At 36.8% G+C, this 20,046-nt stretch overlaps 1 protein-coding gene across 28 annotated transcripts in view; it reads left to right on the top strand.

Annotated features, from left to right (window-relative positions):
- The window catches only part of TRDN (triadin), a 286,138-nt gene that overhangs the window by 91,014 nt on the left and 175,078 nt on the right, over window positions 1-20,046 (top strand). For all 28 annotated transcript variants that reach the window (XM_081941060.1, XM_081941056.1, XM_081941059.1 and 25 more), the window contains one exon: window positions 7,688-7,747. In XM_081941060.1, the coding sequence (XP_081797186.1) occupies window positions 7,688-7,747 (60 nt within the window). The remainder of the gene's footprint in view (window positions 1-7,687; window positions 7,748-20,046) is intronic.

The following is a 20,046-nucleotide window of genomic DNA, read 5'->3' as shown; positions in this document are numbered from 1 at the left end:
TTCTTCTTCAAATGTTGAACCTCTCTCAAGTCTTCTGATGCTTGTCTTTTAAGCACAAATGGTGGCATTTTGAAAACATCAGGATTCATACAGGGAAATGGTAGACAAACCATATTATTAGCATGTATGATGTATCTTTTTAATGACTTACAGAATTTTGAAAATTTTATACAAATCTTCAATTTGAGCTGCTTAAGATTTTTGTAAAAAAACAACAACACCCCACACTTTTTTTTTCTTTTTAGAAAAAGGAAGGAAGAGGGAAATGAAAGTTTTCCTATTCACCTTCATGCTGTGCAAAAACACTATACTTTTAAATCTATTTAAGGTTAGATCCCATAATCTGAGTTATTTCTTTAAAATTATTAGGATTATCTCTCTCTTTTTAAAAATTTTTTATTGGTTTTTAAACATTTATAGGGAAAGGTAAGAAAGTTACATAGAAAATTTTGGCAGCTCCCGTGCCGGTGGTATAAATACCCCCCAATCTCACAATTTTTACAATGTTAAAAATAACGTATAAAAGATAAGCATAGACAGAATCTTATTTTACATTATGTTAGCCATATGTTCAATCATCTCTTTCTTGGTCACTTTCTAGTATATCAACAATTACATGTATTTCAAATACATTTATTTTTGTGACCTGAGCCTTTTCGATATTGCTCCCTCCTCCCTGTCCCCAGATGGAGCCATAGCACCCCACTTCCTTCATATCTTGCACATTACTACCTTTTTCACCACCTCCCCTATTTTCATCCTCTAGGAGAGAACTATGTTTTTTAATGAAGGCTTCTGCCTCCTCTACTGTTTTAATTCTAATTCTATTTCCCTCCCAAAAAAATCAACATTCCCTCTGGCAATAACCATCTAAACCAAACTCCTTTATTGTATAATTTCTTTGATAAGGAGGAATACTTCCTCCTTTTTTCCTTTATTTTTTTCTGAATTTGCTTAAGAATGGTAATTTCTTTATTTTTATATTTTAATGGTCCCTCCTTTTGGGCTCCTAGTACCTCATCCCTCGTGGTCCTCCTAAGAAACTTGACATGTACCTCCCTTGGAACATTGTGTGTTCTAGCATATGTTGAATTAATCCTGTAAACCAGATCCATATCCCACCACAACTGTTCTTTATTTCTCTTAATATATTCTGCTAAAATTGTACTCATAATATCCTTAAGATCTTCATTTTCTGTTTCTGGTAGGTTCTGGAATCTGAGAAAAAGGACATTCTTTCAAGTTCTATTTTTGCCATAAAGTTTTCTAGTTCTAAATTTCCCTTCTGAACCGCCTTGACCTCTTTCCACAGTCCAGCTGTCCCCTCCTCCAACACCCCAATCCTTTGTTTGTTTTCTGATATATGATGTTGTACAGCTCTGAGTTCATCTTTAAGATCTGTCACCTCTTTTTTCAACTCATTTTGACCTCTCATAATTTCCTGAAACATTTGGTTAACACACAGTTCTTTTGAGCTTTCTCCAGTCCCTTCTTGTTGTAACAATGAAGTAATTTTTGTCTGCTGCATACTTGGACTAGAGGTAGCAGAAGCTGGAGCCGAGAATGACTTGCCCGTTGGTGGTTTCTTGGGCCCCATTTATCTGTGTTCAGGGATGATAAGTCTTTTGCAAAGAAAATGGCGTCAGAAGAGGGCACAGCTGTGCCAGACCAAGACGGCAGGCAAATCCAAAGTAGAAAGTTAGTTCTCCTTCACAGTTCCAAGTTAAATAGTCAAAATTAATCAGGAAGCCCACGTAACAGTAGAGATCCAGAGCGCCTTCAGAGAGGATATTAAAACAATTGCCAGAGTTTTTTTTTCCAGAGGTGGTTTCAAAAGGCAGGCTTCATTTATAGATAGAAAGACAAAGACGGAGGAATGCCATCTTGGCTCCTCCTTTCGCAGGGAGAAGAACAAGGAGTTCCACAAAGTTTTTTCCTTTTAAGAAGACAGCTCAGCAATCACCTCTTGCAGCTGTGATATCAATCTTTCTCACATAGCTAGTACAAGTGACAAGTCAGCCTTTATTCTCTCTCCATTCCGTTATAGAGAGAGATAGTTCAAATGCCGCTTTATCCGAGGGGGGGGGGGTCAGGAAAAAGAAACACCCCCCTCTAATCTTCCAGTTTAAAATGGATTGAACAAAAACTTACAGTAGTCTGCTGCTTATCTGTTAATGATGATCATGGAGGTTAGAGGGGATCTCTCCCCACCGACACTTCAGCCGCTCTTTTTCCGCTTAACTCTTTCCTTCAGGAGCCCATTTGGCAAAAGGGCAGACAGCTGACAGCTGTTTCATGCCCCCCTCCGTTCCCCGGTGCCTGGAGCGAGGCTGGAAACACCCCTGCTGGCTGCTGCCAAGTCTGGGGGATTCCAGCAAGCCGCCCTGTGGCAGGAGACCCCTCCAGGGCCCCCTGTGCTCCTAAAAGGAGCCCACCGAGGAGACGAGCAGCAGACAAAACGTATGTCACCTACAGGAACCGGAAGTGATCTCTAGGATTATCTCTTGAGTAAATTGATATCAATGTAACTAAAATGACAGCACACATCATTTTTAAAAATTCTTCCTATTCATTTGAAAGGCTATACAACATTTTAACATATCTAAGTTAAGAACATTTGTACCTTATCTTTAATTTTCAAGTCCTCTTATAGAAATCATTTTCTTTGAGACAACTAAACCCGTCAAGAATTGGTTTTTCAATTTTTTAAAGTTTTGTCAGGCATGAACAATTAGGCCCACATGTGCAGAGCTTGAGCTAACTACTTTATTATAGTCTGCCTAAAGTACAGGAATCTCCCTAGTTTGGCAGTTCTTTCCTGGGAATAATTAGATAAAGCTCCAAGGAATTCAGCGGGAGCTGTTTCTGGCCCTTTTATAGTTGCGTAATGGTTCTAGCCCTGTGCCTTCCACCCTGCCAGTCTGGATGCTTCCCAAAAAGTTCAAATAATTCATCCCAAATTTGTATTTAAATTCTTGGGCTTTTTGTTTGGATTTCTATTCTTGCATGCATGTTTCTGCATACCTTTCCTGGTATTTGTATTTCTCCAACCAATTTCTCATAATATTATGTGTTTATGTGCATATTTATTCCAATAAATACATTTTTGTGCTCATTATTAACTAATATATGCATTTTATGTCTTTTTATTTCCTTATGAATTTGCATTGCACTCAGAACAGTGTTAGTTACATCCAGAAAGCTTGAAGGGTGTGAATATTATAAATCTGTATAAAAATTAGATTGAAAAGAATATATGTCCCATTTAATTGCACTATGAATATGGATATTATTCTTTAGCCATAGCAGATTAGGAAACAAAATCAAAATTTAGATTTAAAAAAAAAAACTTTGAATCTTAGCATTACTACCCCTTCACATTCGTTTTTCTGACCTGTTCAATCATTTCTGTCTTTTTGACAGATGTGCCATATAGAAATTGGGAGCACTTGTGGTGAGCTCATATCTGAAGAGATTGCTCTCATTACTCTCTGAATGGGCTTTCAGTTTGAGTAACATGTACTGAGCTGACAAAGGGCTGATAAGGTTATGGAAGGAAGATTGTATGAACTTAACATTTCTTCCTTTGGCAGAGCAATCCTGAGTGAATCCTTCAGGGAAGCCTCCTGAAGCCTCCGGAGGGAGAAAAATGACCCAACGAGCAACATGGAAGTCTATTCTCAAACTTCCGGTTTACGTGTTGGGCTGTTTTTCTCCCTCCGGAGGCTTCAGGAGGCTTCCCTGAAGCCTCCAGAGGGTAAAAAATGGCCCAACATGCAAACCAGAAGTCCAGAGGCTTCATTGAGGCCTGAGCAAATGCACGTGGGGAGAGCATTGCATTATGGGTGTGGGCATGCATGCGTGCGACCACCCCCCATGCTCCCTCCGCTTTTGGCACACCTTAACAAAAAGGTTAGCCATTACTGTCTTATCCAGTTTGTGTTGGAAAAAAATATTTTATTGATAGCTAGAGTGAGATGTAAAACTATTAGTCTTCAGCACCAGGTCTTTTGCCAATTCCAGTATTCCAGTGAAAGACCCATCCTAAAGGTGAACAAAAATTAGAATTAGAATTATTTATTTGTCAGTGTGCAACATATGTACAATGAGATTGGTTGGTTTCCCTTCACCCCCCCCCCCCAAAAAAAAATAGGTCTGGAAATGTAATTCATGGTGTAATAGATTGAAAGAGAATTCAATTGAAATATACAGTGTAAAGTTTTTAAATTGATAACTGACACACATGTGTCATAAGAATAAATCAACCCTTTATCGCAATGCACATGCATTTTTCTGACTGGAATTTTTTTTTAAAAAAAGTCAGGAGGTAATATGCATCTTCCAAAGCCATCCAGAAAGAATGGATGGAAACTGCAAAGCAAAACTAAACAACATGCAAATTATATAACTGCTGCAATTAGACATTTAAAAAATAATTTTAAAATATTAGGATTATGTTTGTGATGTGAGAAACCTAATGTTTTCCCCAAATTCCTTTGATTTTTTTTTTAATATGTTCATCCTGGACCTTGGTTCAGTACAGACCTCCATATCCAACCATTGCCTGCCAAGGAGTATAAGCTTTCAAGAACAAAAATGCTGGGGGGGAAAGGATTACATATCCTCTTCCGCACCAGTTGATCATAATGCAGAGTGGCCCTTAGTGTGCTTCTAGGGAAGCCAGGAAAATCACAGATTGGAGCAGGGCAATACAACTTGTGCATTATCTAATTTAGACCTCAGTGGAAACCACAGCTGATGTTTTCGTGCATTCCTCTTCCAGATGAATATCAGAGGTGGCAATTCATAAAGCTTAAAATCCAGTTCTTTCCAGTGGAATTAGTAGAAAAGCATTGCTAATGGAAATAGTCTGTGAAGAACCTAGAAAGGCAAACTTGACCTGAATTCTTCAACAAGAGCCCAACATTTTCCATCTGTTCAATGCAGAAGCTTTTATTTTGTAGCAGCTGCAGATAAATTAAAAATAAACTTAATATATTTTATTTAATTCAATAAGAAAATAAATTAGAATCAATAAATCATTTTCTGCTGCACAGATTTATCATGCAGTTAATTTTCTTCTGCCTCCAAATGTTTTAATTTTAAATGGTCTGCAAACTCTTTTTATAATTGGATCACAAATGCTGCCCAAAGGAAAGGGAAGATGTTTATTTTTGTGGAGCAGAAAACAAAAATTATGCTGAAATGACCACTATAAGCTCTGCTGACAGTCCAATGGCCATTGTTGCTTTCAAAAGCCCTGCCAGGGACTAGAGACAAGAACTTAGAAGGGAACTTGGCCCTGGTGAAAGGAAAAAATATATATATCTGAGATCTGAGGGTAGTAAATTTGAAAGTTGTCTTTCAGTACAAATACTTTGTGCCAAATGGAAATTTATCTTCTGAATGCAAATTCTTTATATGAGTCATATAATCACAGAAGTTAATTCTTTTGGATTTATGGACTTAGCATGTATGATTATATTGCATCAATTCTTTTGCAGATGTCTATTTTGTACATGCAGATTTACCTTGTGTTTTTTTAAAAAATGTGCTTTTTAAAATGAAGATGAGAGTTTGATGTAGTAAGTAAGGCATCAGGTTAGAAACTGGGAGATTGTGAGTTCTAGCCTGCCTTATATATGAAGCCAGCTGGGTGACTTTGGTCCAGTCCTTCTCAGCCTTAGGCAGAAGAAGAAGCAGAAGAAGAAACATAAAACATAGAATAATAGAATTGGAAGGGACCTCAGAGGTTTCTGGTCCAACCCCCTGCTCGAGCGGGAGACCCTATACCATTTCAGTCAAATGGATGTCCATCTCTCTTTTTGAAAGCCTTCAGTGATGGAACACTCATGACATTTGAAGGCAAGCTATTCCATTGATTGAGTGCTCTCACCATTACAAAATTTCTCCTTAGTTCTAGGTTACTTATCTCCTTGGTTAGCTTCCAACCATTGTTTCAAGAAAAAGAAGGAAGAGGAGGAGAAGGAAGAAGAAGAAGAAGAAGAAGAAGAAGAAGAAGAAGAAGAAGAAGAAGAAGAAGAAGAAGAAGAAGAAGAAGAAGAAGAAAGGGGAGGAGGAAGAGGAGGAGGAGGAGAAGAGGGGGAGGAAGGCATTTGATGCACTGGCTTTCAAATTTATATACTTTCTTTATTAAAATTATTGTGTGTAGGCATCCTCTGAAGTGCAATTGACAAAATTGACACATAGAATTGTGACCTTTATTTAACACTTATTTCCACATTTTAGCCTATATATAAATTTGTCACTGTTTAATTGATAAATTGCATACATTTGCTCAAGGTAGAGTTCAATGGTTCTCAGCTTGTGGTCTGTGGACCCTTGAGGGCATGCAATGTCATTATAGGAGATCCATGAAGGCTTGAAGAAATGTTATGATTTAAATTTTGAGTTAAGTCTTGGGGTCTGTGGCCGTGGGCTGTGGCCACAAAAGGTAAGGGGTCTGTGGTGAAGAAAAGGTTGAGAACAACTGGTCTTATTGTCTATTTTCACTTGTCCATTAATATTTTTAATATTTATTATTTTAATGGGAATTCTAGTCCTTTAACAGAAAATGCTCATGGTGCTGCAATAAGAATTTGTTTTTATCTATTCTCAAAGACCAATATTGAACAGAAAATATTAAATTTTCAATTAAAATATCTATGGTTATTTAAAGTGACTTAAATCAGTCTTGAAATGGAAATAGTGATTAACAAGTAGATGGCTCAGTGATTAAGATGCTGAGCTTGTCGATCCAAAGGTCGACAGTTCGGCGGTTTGAATCCCTAGTACCGCGTAATGGAGTGAACTCCCATTACTTGTTCCAGCTTCTGCCAACCTAGCAATTTGAAAGCACGTAAAAATGCAAGTAGAAAAATAGGAACCACCTTTGGTGGGAAGGTAACAGCGTTCCGTGTGCCTTCAGCATTTAGTCATGCCGACCACATGACCACAGAGACGTCTTCAGACAGTGCTGGCTCTTCAACTTTGAAACAGAGATGAGTACCGCTCCCTAGAGTTGGGAAAAACTAGCTCATACGTGCAAGGGGAACATTTACCTTTACCTTACAGTTGTCCTATAAATAAATGCCAGAAACATTCCATGTTTAGGAATAGCCCATTTCATGTTGCTGGGGTCAAGACACTCAGCTTTACTTCCCATTGAGCATGATAGCTAGGGCTATTGGAAATAATGGTTCAGTCATCTCATAAAGGCCCCACATTGTTTATCCCTTAGTTAGGTTAATGGTCCATACTGGAAACATCTAGATTACTCATGTAAAGTTTTTCAACCTGGCATTCTGTACATGATTTGGGTCTGCAAGTTTTGCCCTGGTAATTAGTAAGTCTAGGAATTTCAATCCCAACCCTTGTGGAAGGTTACTAATTTGGGAAGGTCGAGGTAGAGAAAAGAATTGGTGATTTGGCCCTCAAAATTACACGTGATTTAAAGAGCCCTGGCCATTGGAAACACCATATTGGTGCAGAAAGCCTGAACGAATTTTCTATGGAAGAGTCTTTAAAAAGATACAGAAATACCAATGTTATCATTTGTTTCATGATTGGTTAATTCAAGAAATAAAAGCTCATTAAGAGTTCCAGTGCAGTACTCTTTTGTTAATCTTCATTTTAAAAAAAATCTAATTATGTCTTATTGCTCTTTTTCTCCCTTCTATTCTGCCAGATCAATTTGCATTCTGTCGTTATATGATTGACATGTTTGCACACGGGAATTTGTACACAGGTACTTGAAATGAATGCTGTCAATGAAATGTTTGGTTTTTCTCAGAGCTTCTACTATTTTGTGCTCTTCTCTCTATGTGTTTGTGTGTGTGTGCTGTTAAACATGGAAATTGAGAGTGCACAGGTTAAATAAAGCATATTAACAGATGGCTTGATCCGTTAAAGCTTCTAATAAATTTTTCTGTAGTTGCATGCATTTAAGTTAATGTCAATATAAAAAGATGAAATCAGCGGAGATTTGATAAAGAAGTAAGATGCTTTCTTTAGCAGATGCCATACTGATTGTTTGCATGATGCTTTTATGCCATACAAAAGATAAAATATTTAATTTAGATAAGGTTTCGTTTGTATTTTCTTAAGATAGTAGAAAACATCAAAAGCAGGGACAAATATCTGAAGATATTTTAAACCAGTTGCAGTTTTTAGGGTAAAAAATGTGATTGTGTGTGTGTGTATTATACTGGTATATAAACACACACACACACACACACACAAACACACACACACACACAAAGTCCCAGGACCATAGAAGAAATCTCCTTTCTGTACAGTTTGCTAAAACTTTCTGACCATAACTGATAATAGTTAACATCATCATGAGATGAATAACAGGTGAAAAAATTGTATTCAAAGCCAAAAAGTGGAAATATAACATTTTTTAAAATCCAAAAGAAACATCCCAATATTTTCCCCAAACCCAGTCCCTCCCATCTACTTTGCAGCTCTGAGGCTTGTGGCATTATGATAATAAGCACATGATTGTTTCTTGGGGGGGAAAAGTATGGCGATTTGCAAAAATATTTTAGGAAACTAATTATCCTCAAGAAAAAAACATGAATTAATTTAAATTGTGTGAAACTTGAAAGACATTCAAATCCTCTATGCAATAAATATAGACATTAGGTAGGCTGCCTTTGGAACATGAATAACAGCTCATTTCCCCCCCACTGATTTTGATGATATTCAAGTTTTTTCAACTTTTATGGAAAGGGATATAATTGCCAATGCCACTTGCCTCATGTTTGTTGACAAAATTAAAATACATTGTGTCTCATGTAAGATGTACATCCACTTCCTTTTCTGAAATGGCACCCTCTTCCCTATCTTTTCCTAGAATGCCATTTTCAAAACAAGCAGAAATGAATGTTTTTCTGAGTATTGCCAGTTTAATAGACCAAGAATATAAATGTATTGCTTTCGTACCCGGGCATTTTAAAGTGAATTGCTAATGCTAAAAAAATCCTACAGAAATCTTTCCAAGGTTTGTTTCTCAATATTTGTATTCCCAAAGAGCAAATAATTCAAAAAATGCAATGAAGTATATTCCTAAGAATGTAGTTCTTATCCCAACTAACATAAAGTAAAAGGACTTAAGCAAATGGTTTCTTATTGTTTAGAATGTCAAGACCAAACTCCAATCCACTTCTGAGATATTGCGACAGTTCCCACAACCAAGTTAGGTAGGGCTGATAAGGATTGAAGGATGCTAGAGGGCACCAGTTTATTTAATTCCACTATAAATAAAAGGGCTGCTGACATAACCATTTACATGGTTTGGGTGGGAGGACTATGCATGTTTTATAAACATATTGAGAAAATTGACCAAGCAATTAATCATGATGTGGTTATAGTTATCTAATTCCCACGCTCAACTAGCTATGAATCTGAGGGTTAATTGTCCCTTCTGACTTCTGTTACTGAGGCAAAGACCTAGAATGGCCCATGAAAATGTAACCTTATACAATCATAGAGTTGAAAGGGTCTGCTGCGGTCATATGATTCAGTGTCTGGCCTCTCTATATTCTTTGTGGCTGTTTTGGTCTTTATCCTCCCTCAATTCTAATGGGTTTGAAAAAAGGGACAGAAATGGAAAGGAATGGTTCCTTCTAAACTTCTGAGTAGCAATACCACCATCAATCATTGTGCCACCACAATTGAAGAAGGAAAAAAAACAGGAAGTGGGCAGTAGGTAATAGCCTCCTGGCCTTTTTGCAGTAGCTGCATGCTACTGCATAGTAATCCTGAATAGTGTGCTGTTGTGTTTGCTGCTGCACAAAGTTGAGGTAATTGGCTCTGTATTGCTTACATTTCATAAGCAAGTGAATGTGCTTTGGTAGAGTTCATTCACTAGATTCCAAAATGTAAATGATAATAACAGATCACAGTGAATGAAAAGGTTTTTTTATGGATTTTATAAAATTTCACATGCTGCCATGTACATAACTTAGGTTACTCTTTAGAATTCTTGTGAGCTCTAACTGAAGAATATATTCCTATTTTTGCATTCAGCAAATATAATTTCCCTTTATGATGGCCCGTTATGTGTGGAAAATTCTTTCCTCTGTACTTCTATATGCAAGGAGTTTTGTAATATGCATAATACTGTGCAGAACTGAGGAAAAAGGATACTTCATCTTTTACAGTGATGCTTCAAGATAAATCTGGGGAATCTATAAAGTTGAAGATGTTTGTAGACAATAATTTCACTAATCATTCACCATCACTTGAGGCTTTGTTGCATCTTCAAGATATTTATGTTTATTTTAGATGGATGAAATGTTTAATTTCCTAGTGATACAAAATTCATTTTCACTTGTCTGTGTTGATCTTCTGATCAATAAGAATAAATCTCCATCTTGTTGCCAGTGGGTCAGGGCACCAAACCTTTGAACTTGCAGAAAAATAACCAGAGACTGTTTTGTCCAAAAAAATATGGGTATCATGTTTCTCATTCAAGAAACATTGGTTTCCCCATGTTCCTCAAATTTCCATGACTCTTGCTTGAATCAGTCTATGTTTAGCAAGCATAAAATGAAACCTGGACACTATTAATTACTGCTTTCCCCCCGAATAATAACAATATTTTTGATTCGAAGTGTTATTCCATACATATACCCAATCAAGAACTAATTTGACAAGTGACGCTCCACAAACAGGTTTCTTAATGCAAGACAGTTCTATCCAAAAACACTGAGCTGAATCAAATGTTCATTCTATAGCCCTCGTCAGCTTAGATGAGGTATAATCCCAGGAAAATTTTCAATTACTGTTGATATCTGCTAGTAGCCACACCATTAAGTTATTTCAAATGTTTCCCATATTTATCCCATTCTCATGCAATCTATAGAAAGTTTAACATGCCAACAAATGAATACTTATCTTCTAAGATTGCAACTTTTCAACTTTCCTACACATAGATCTGCTTTGACAGATTGATCTAGACTAGACTGCAATCTTATTTATACCCATTGAAGAGTAAGTTTCACTGAGTTTAATAGGACTTATTCCAAGGTAAATTAATATTTTAGCCATTACAGGTAGTCCTCAACTTATGACCACAGTTGAGCCCAAAATTTATGTTGATAAGTGAAACATTTAAGTAAGTTATGAGTTTTGCCTCCTTTTATGAACAGTTGCCACAACTGTTAAGTGAATCACCGCAGTTGAAAAGTTAGTAACATGGTGATTAAGTGAATCTGCCTTCCCTTTGATTTTGCTGGTCATAACCTTGAGAGACAGCAATGGTCATAAGTATGAACCAGTTGTCAAGCATCTGAACTTTGATCACATGAATATGGGGATGCTACAAAGGTTGTAAGTATGAAAAACAGTCCTAAGCCCCTTTTTTTCAGTGCAGTTGTAACTTTGAATAGTCCCTAAATGAACTATTGTACATCAAGGACTACCTGCATTGATTTAGTTAAAACAATGATGTTCTGAGTTTCTGGTAAAAAGCTCAAGTAGATTATTGGCTGTTATAGTTGAAAACAAAGATGATTAGGGGACTGGAGACTAAAACATATGAAGAACGGTTGCAGGAACTGGGTATGTTCAGCTTAAGAGAAAGAAGGACTAGGGGAGACATGATAGCATTGTTCCAATATCTCAGGGGTTGCCACAAAGAAGAGGGAGTCAAACTATTCTCCAAGGCACCTGAAGGTAGAACAAGAAGCAATGGGTGGAAACTAATCAAGGAGAGAAGCAACTTAGAACTGAGGAGAAATTTCCTGACAGTTAGAACAATTAATCAGTGGAATGTCTTGTCTCCATAAGTTGTGAATGACCCAACACTGGAAGTCTTTAAGAAGATGTTGGATAGCTATTTGTCTGAAACGGTATAGGGTTTCCTGCCTAGGCAGGGGGTTGGACTAGAAGACCTCCAAGGTCCCTTCCAACTCTACTATTGTATTGTATTGTATTGTATTGTATTGTATTGTATTGTATTGTATTGTATTGTATTGTATTGTATATAGGACGGAAGTGTCATAGATCACAGTTCCCCAACTTTTCTGGCTTTACAGACCAGGAGGGGGGACAAGGAATGGTTCTGTGTGAGCAGCGGACAACCGCATGCACAGCTTCATTTGTGTGAGCGGCAGGCATGCGCACCCACCACTCATGCAAATGGAGCATGCCCTCATGTGCGCATTTGCTTCTCACGCAAGTGGGGATGTACACTCTCACCCACCACTTCTGTGGCGTGGTTCTGAATGGCTCAGATCCTGGTAGTGGGCCGCAGCTTGGGGATTGGGTACCCCTATCATAGATGACATATTAAATGCCATTCAGTCATGAAATTAGCAGGTAAGTTTGGACTGTTCACACTTTCACAGTTTAACATAGCTCACACAGTTGTTGTGAAGAAAAGATAAGGGGGGGGGGGGAGGAGACTCTAACTTGAGTTCCCAGACCAAAAACATATACCAATGAAATACTCTTTGGCTATAATCTGCACAGCATGTGGCTTACAGTCAAAAATTATGCTTTGCACTGTCCAAGAAACACCTAAACTATCTAATTGGAATCCTTTATAATGAAAAAAAGTAAAAACAATAAATCATGTTCAATGGGTCCACAACTTCTATCAGATCAAGATTCTTACCCCTAGAGTCAATTAATCCAGGGTCTTGAGGCAGGGTTTTGGAGGTTTCCATGGATAAAATGATTTTCTTCTTTAAAATTGACCCATTTTTTTTAAAGAGGCCCCTTGGGGCCTATGATTGATGGCTGGTTGCTCCCAGGATGCTGTTTTAACAGCCGTGATATTTATATTTAATTATCAACTTTGTAATTTTTTTATTTGTAGCATACAATAACCAACAAATTATACCAAAGCCAATTAAATTATTAAATATAAATAAAAACAAAAGGACCAAAGAGATTACAGTGTCGTAAAAAAGAGAGAGTTCACTTAGAAAAGTGAACACATCAGAATAGTACAGGTAGTCCTTGACTTACGACCACAATTGAGCCCAAGATTTATGTTGTTAAGTGAGTTTTGCCCTGTTTTACAACCTTTCTTGCCTCAGTTGTTAAGTGAATCACTGCAGTGGATAAGTTAGTAACTTAAGTGAATCTGGCTTCCCCCTTGACTTTGCTTGTTGGAATATCTCAAAATGTGGGACACAGCAATGGCCATAAATATGAACCATTTGCCAAGCATCTTAATTTTTTAAAAAATATTTTTTTTATTTTAATTTTCAAAACAAACACAACACATCCTTCTTTACATACTGTAGAATGTGTATCAGTTGGTTACAAAAAGGCTTTCGTGCATCTCTTCCACAGTCAACAAACATAATTCATATTAACTCAAGTATTTTAACTCAGATATTTATACATGTTACCATCATCATACCTCCATTTTCATTTGACTATAATTGTTTAAACATCCTTCATCATAAAATATACCAAGATTTAATACATAACCACATACTGGCATTTCATTTACTATTTCTAAAATCCTCCAATAATACTGAGTCCTTATGTCCTATTCTAGCTAAACATCCATAATATTTAATAACAAAATTTTCTAATCTTCCTTTCCAAATCACTGTTTACAATTTACATCCAATTTCCTTATGTTGCACCCATACCTATAAATACGTTGTTATCATTATCCCTCCATTATTTAACTTTATCCTGTAGCATAACATTTTCCCTCTAATAATCAAGACTTAACTGTATCTAACAGTTCTTTTTTATTAACCTTTATATATAGTCCAAAAGGATTTCTAATCTTCCTTTCATGGGTACCATTCAATATTCATATCTAATTATTACTTATCATAACACTATACATTGTATACATTATTATCATCAATTATTTATTTAACTATACCTATTGTCACTAAATTTCACTAAGTTTAGTTAGTTTTAAATTATACTCTTCCATCTATCAACCTGTATCTTTCCTGTAGCAAAACAGTCTCATATCTTCTGCCATCTGTGGTGTCAGTCCTCTAATCATCTCCTTAATCAACTTCGTATGGACTCCTCTTAGCAACTCCTTGCTTATAAAATCTCTCATGTAATTTCGATGCCCTTCTTCTGTTTCCTTAATCATCTTATCTTTGATTGTCGGTAATGTTATCAATGATATTGCTAATAAAATTTCTCTCTTTAAATCCATAAATTCTTTTGATTTTTCTTCTTCTGTATCTTGCCATCTGGGGTAGATTTCCCCTCCATTTAATTCCTCTTTCAGTATTCCACTCTTTCCATTTTCAGAGACATACCAATCACCATAAATATCAGCAAATTTAATTTCTTTATATTCATTTTCTTCTTCGATTTTTAGGATTTTAACCACCACTTTTTCCATTTGATAAACATCTCCAACTTCTTCATCATATTTTACTGTTAGATACTCTAAGTCTTCCAACTTCTTCTCTATCCTCTCATATGTGTTTGATAATTTCTGTATTTCTGAGAATATCTTTTGCAGACTTAAAATTTCTTTCTGCTGTTGAAATAGTGCCATTATCTCCAGCTAACAAACACTGCTGCTCTAGCTTGGAAGGTTTTAACAAGATTAAGCATAGATTCACAATAACGTTTTATTTTCATCTTTCTCTGGTTAAAGATATACTTCAAAAGGACATCTGTATGCTTTTCTTCTTATCACTCTCTATAAACAAGCAGTGAGACCTTGGAGTGCCAAGCCAGGATAATCAGTGAGAAAAGTAAGAGTGTTTCGTTTCTAATGCACAAACCTCCAGCCTCCAAATAGCAGCATTGTTGTTGCAATTTTTTTTGTTTCTTTTTGTATCTTTTTTGTATTTCAAGTTAAAAAAAAGTCAGATTCTTGAATGAGTTAGAAGAACACCCACAGTAATGAAAGAGGAGAATTTTAGTCTATAGGTTACAAAGAATAATAAAAGAAAAAAATAGAAGAAGAAAACTTAATCCATTCGTTTTAAAAGGCTTGCATAAATTCCATCCATGAACATAGCATTTAAAAAGTAAGATAACCCACTATCCAAAACCATTCCAAACTTAATTCCGCCACTTATTTCTTCTGTTCTCCAATTTAAATTAATTTTAAGTTTTTTATAGGCAGTCTCTTTTAAAATAGTAAAAATTCCTCACCAGCTGGAAACACTTTCTCTTTCCATATCCTTCCATTTTGGAACCGCCCCGACTTCATCAGCCTAATGGCTGGATTTTTTGTCGCCAGCTTGAAGAACTTCTCTTGGATCGATCAGGGACTTTGCGATGTCCCTGAGATCAGCAAGACGTATTCTTCATGTTCACCGTCTCTGCGTTTAGGTCCGATTGGACCACCCAGCGGCAAAAATATCAGCTGCGATCTCAGAGCATCGAGACCGCATGTCCGTATCGTCGTGACGTTGGCTCCTCCCCCCAAGCATCTTAATTTTGATTAAATGATCAGAGGGATGCTGCAAAGGTAGTAAACTGTGAAAAATGGTCATAAGTCCTTTTTGCAGTGCTGTTGTAACTTCGAACAGTCACTAAATGAGCCATCGTAAGTCGAGGACTACTTGTACACATGATGAAGCAGTTGGGAATGCATTTCCAAAGGGCAGCAGAAAAAACTCATTTCCTATGTCCCACCACAACCTCTTAGCAAACCTGCACAGTGCCTCTCCTGGCAGATCAGATGGAACAGGTAGTTGTAGTCAGGGAGAGGAAGTCCTCAGATAACCTGGCTCCATGCCATGTAGGACTTTCAAACCAGCACCTTGAATGGTAATCTGGAAGCAAACAGGTAACTAGTGCAGTTCTCGAGCAGAAGTATAATGTATGTCCTTTAAGGGACACATATCACTGACCATGTTACTGCATTTTGCACTAGGGGATCCCATGTAGAATGCATTAAAGTAATTCATTTGGGAGGTGACTAAGGTATGAGTGTATAAATCCCATAATCCAGGAATGGGCACAACTAGCACATAACACATAGCACATAACACAAAAATACACAAAGGGAGGAGAAATTCAAAATGAATGGAGAAATTATGAGAATACACTTAAATGTCTCTGATTTGGCAATCAGATGTAGAAAACAGCTGAAATGAATTTACAGATAGGAACAAATGAGACTAAGCGTAACTAAAATGGAAATACTCTCCTTCTGCTACTCAACTACATGCCTTCCTTTAATTATGCACCATGCTTTAATTATGTGTCTGTGGGGAATTTTAAAAAATTCTAAGTATGGAGGGAGCAATATTCATTAAGACCACAGTACATGGGGAGGGGAAGTTTAATTCTAACAAAATTGCCCTCATGCTGTAATTAGCATCAGGGAAACAAGTTCTCATGGGTGTCACTGAGAGCCTTTTCTAGTTTTAATTTTAGTGCTTGGAGTAGTTTTTATCAGGATAATGACTGGAGGAGAAGGATTACATTTCTCCTCCCCCTATCCAGATTTTTTTTTTAATTTCCTGAATTGCTTGAAAGACACTGTATTAACTCAATCACTGTTGCTCAGCCTAGTCTACCTAGGAGATTGATATGAAGATAAAATATGGATGATATTATCCTGGCACCATGGAGGAAAGATAGGATATATATTGCTAATTGCACATCAATAAAGTGGCATAACAAGGAAATGATTTGCTTTGCAATTTAATGCAATGTTATTGAATTCTGCTCCTTTGAACCATTATGTGAAATGTGTTTTTATTTTGGTATTCACTTTCCGGAATTGTGTTATGTTTTTCCCAAAGAAAAGTTATGTATAAGAATCTGCATGCATATGCTATGTCTATTTAGTTTTCAGATGAGTAGGCAGCCCACCCTTAATAATCAAATGCTATCCCATATTGATGGCAAAAATGATCTATATTAGATACCATGGTTTGCTTTATGAACAATTGTGTAGAAAACTGCATATGAGACAATGAATCCAATAAAAATGCACACAAATCTTCAGAAGTTTTTTTTAAAATTCCAAACTGAAGTCTAACTAGCATTAAGAATGAGGAAAGGAGAAATAGGAAGAAGAATTGAAAATACTTCTGTAGAAAATGAGTTGAAAAGATAAATTTGTGAATTGAAGGAATCCATGAATATGTCAAGTCAATTGAACTATGTTTTTCCTATAGTCAAATATATATATAGTCAAATATAGTCTATATATATTTTCCTATAGTCAAATATATATATATATATATATATATATATATATATATATATATATATATATATATGTTGTATTTGTACTGATAAATAAATAAAGGGAGACTAGGATAGATCTATTTCGAGCTAAGTAGCTCTCATCAGCTAGCCATACCCTTACTGGGATTAGAACCCAGGCTGTATATATCTTAGGCAGGAGTCTTAACCACAGGTTCTCTTCCTTATCAGCTGAGCCAGGGAAATAAGTATATATCTGTGTTACAACCCCTGGTATGCCCAAATATGGGAGGAAGGTCACACTCCCTCTTTCTGTCCTTCAGCTTCATCACAGAAGACCATGCAGGCAGAAAACCATATTTTTATTTTTAATGTTGCCTTTTATATTTGTGTTGTATTTGTACTGATAAATAAATAAAGGGAGACTAGGATAGATCTATTTCGAGCTAATTAGCTCTCATCAGCTAGCCATACCCTTACTGGGATTAGTACAAATACAACACAAATATAAAAGGCAACATTAAAAATAAAAATATGTTTTTCAGTTTTTCTTTTCCATGTGGCCAAATCACGAAAGTGTCATCAACATATCTAAGCCAGAGTTTGGGTTTGTGTTCAGATTTGTCTAAGGCGTTGGTTTCAAAATATTCCATGTATAAGTTTGCAATGACAGGTGAGAGGGGTGATCCCATGGGTGCTCCTTCTATCTGTTTGTATCTTTGTCCATTATGGATGAAGTATGTGTTGGTTAGGCAGTGGTTGGTCAGGTCCAGGATGTGTTTAGGGGGGTTGTGTTTTTTCTGGATGGAAAATAGAAACAGACAACTTCCTCACACATCTCAACAACCTACACCCCAAAATACAATTCACCATGGAAATAGAAGCAAACAACCAACTTCCCTTTCTGGATGTCCTAATCTACAAAAAACCCAATGGCTCCCTAGGACACACCATCTACCAGAAAAAAACACACACCAACCGCTACTTAAATGCACAATCCCATCACCACCCTGCACAGATCAACTCTGTAGCCAAGACCCTCATCTCCAGAACCAAACGCCTAGCCGACAAAGACCACCTGAAAACTGAATTACACAAACTCACAAATGTATTAATCTCCAATGGATTCCAAAGAAAAACAATCACCAACCTAATCCAAAAGGAGACTCCCCCAAAAAACCAAGATACAGAACAGGAAAATGGCATCGCCCTCCTCCCTTACATCAAAGGCACCACAGATAAAATCAGCAAAATTCTCCACAAGCACAATATCAGGACAGCCTTCACCACTGACCAAAAAATAGCCAACATCTTAAGAAACCCCAAAGACAAAATCCAGCTAGAAAACCAAGGAGTCTACGAAATACCATGCAAAATCTGCCCAGCAATATACATAGGACAAACAAACAGGAGAATAAATGCACGCATCACAGAACACAAAAATGCAGTAAGAAAAAAAGAAAAAACTTCTTCCCTTTTCCAGCACCTTAAAGCTACAGGACACGAAATCAACTTTGAAGGAGCCAGGTTAATCTCCAAAACAGAACACCTCCACAAGAGAATAATCATGGAAGCCATCGAAATAGAGAAACACCCCCACAGCATGAACAAACGTGATGATACCTCCCGCCTACCAAACATCTGGAAACCAGCCCTAGCCAACAAACGAACACCACCCACCACCCAAGCCGTTAAAATACAAAACAACAATGCACACACAACCTGCACCAATCAGCACCAATCTACCAATCATGATACAACCACACAACCAATCATTCCACTTACTGAAACAAAGCCACCACCCCATCCCCTCCCACCAAGACTTACAGAAAGACGGCAGCTCCGTTCCCATTTTAAGCCCACAGCTTGAAGATGGCAGGTGTGATCCTGCCAAAACGTTGCAAAGACAATCTCAACCTTACACGGGAAAAGACCCGAATACACTCCAGTTAGACACAATAGCTAATATCCATTTAAACATATTTATGTAGATAGTTTGGCCTGAATGCAGTATGTCTCTGCCAAGCCTATATTTTGCATGCTAAAAAAAACATGACCAATATGTTGGAAAGAATTATAGAAAACAAGATTAGAAAAAGCTTAGCCTGAGAACTTGAAGAGTCATAGCCACTTAAAATACTAAGTAGGTATGCTGCATTTAAAAAGTAACATTTCCTTCAAGTTAAGCTAATCTTCATAGACATGTTCATATACGTTGTGCTGGATGTATTTTTCAGCTTCCAAACTCAGGAATTCCTGGTGATCTAAGTCCATCCTGCTTATCTTCTGAACCACAAAAAACAGATTTCAAGGTGCCTAACACAATATAAGGTCCTTCTATGCACTATGATCTCAAGATTTATGATCTCAAAAACGCTTACCCTTCTAAATCAAATCATTTCGGAATGACACACAATACCAGTAGCATCCATAGAATTTGCCTCAAAGAGGTTTCTTGGAGATCATGCTTGAAGATTTTCCTTAAAAAAAATAAGCTAAGTTACACATACTAAATATTTTGAGGGTAAAATTTTAATCACATAAGAAACAGATTTTTAAATTATCATTTATTTTGTCTGTGTTTGTTTATATGTGTGTGTATTTATGCAAGCTTCTAGTAACATTAACCCTCTGTCAAAAATAACTGTAGTATACCGATAGTAAGAGTAGAAGGACATCCTATTATCTTTCTCTGGTCAATAGCTAATCTATTAGATTTTCTAAGCATGTAAATGATTAATTGCACTGGTGCTTATTATTTCTCACTAGACGTATTATAGGCTCCCCACAGGACAAACTGACCTCATGGTATCCTGCAGTGTGCGAGATATCAGCAAGAATATTTTCATTAAGCATTTTGATTACAAACTGTGTGTAGCACTCAGTTGCAATTGGAATTGTATCTAATCCCCTGCT

Source organism: Natrix helvetica, assembly GCF_964273705.1.
Source record: "Natrix helvetica genome assembly, chromosome: 2".
NCBI lineage: Eukaryota > Metazoa > Chordata > Lepidosauria > Squamata > Natricidae > Natrix > Natrix helvetica.
Note: the sequence above shows the minus strand (reverse complement) of the source record. Positions and strands in the feature narration are given on the sequence as shown.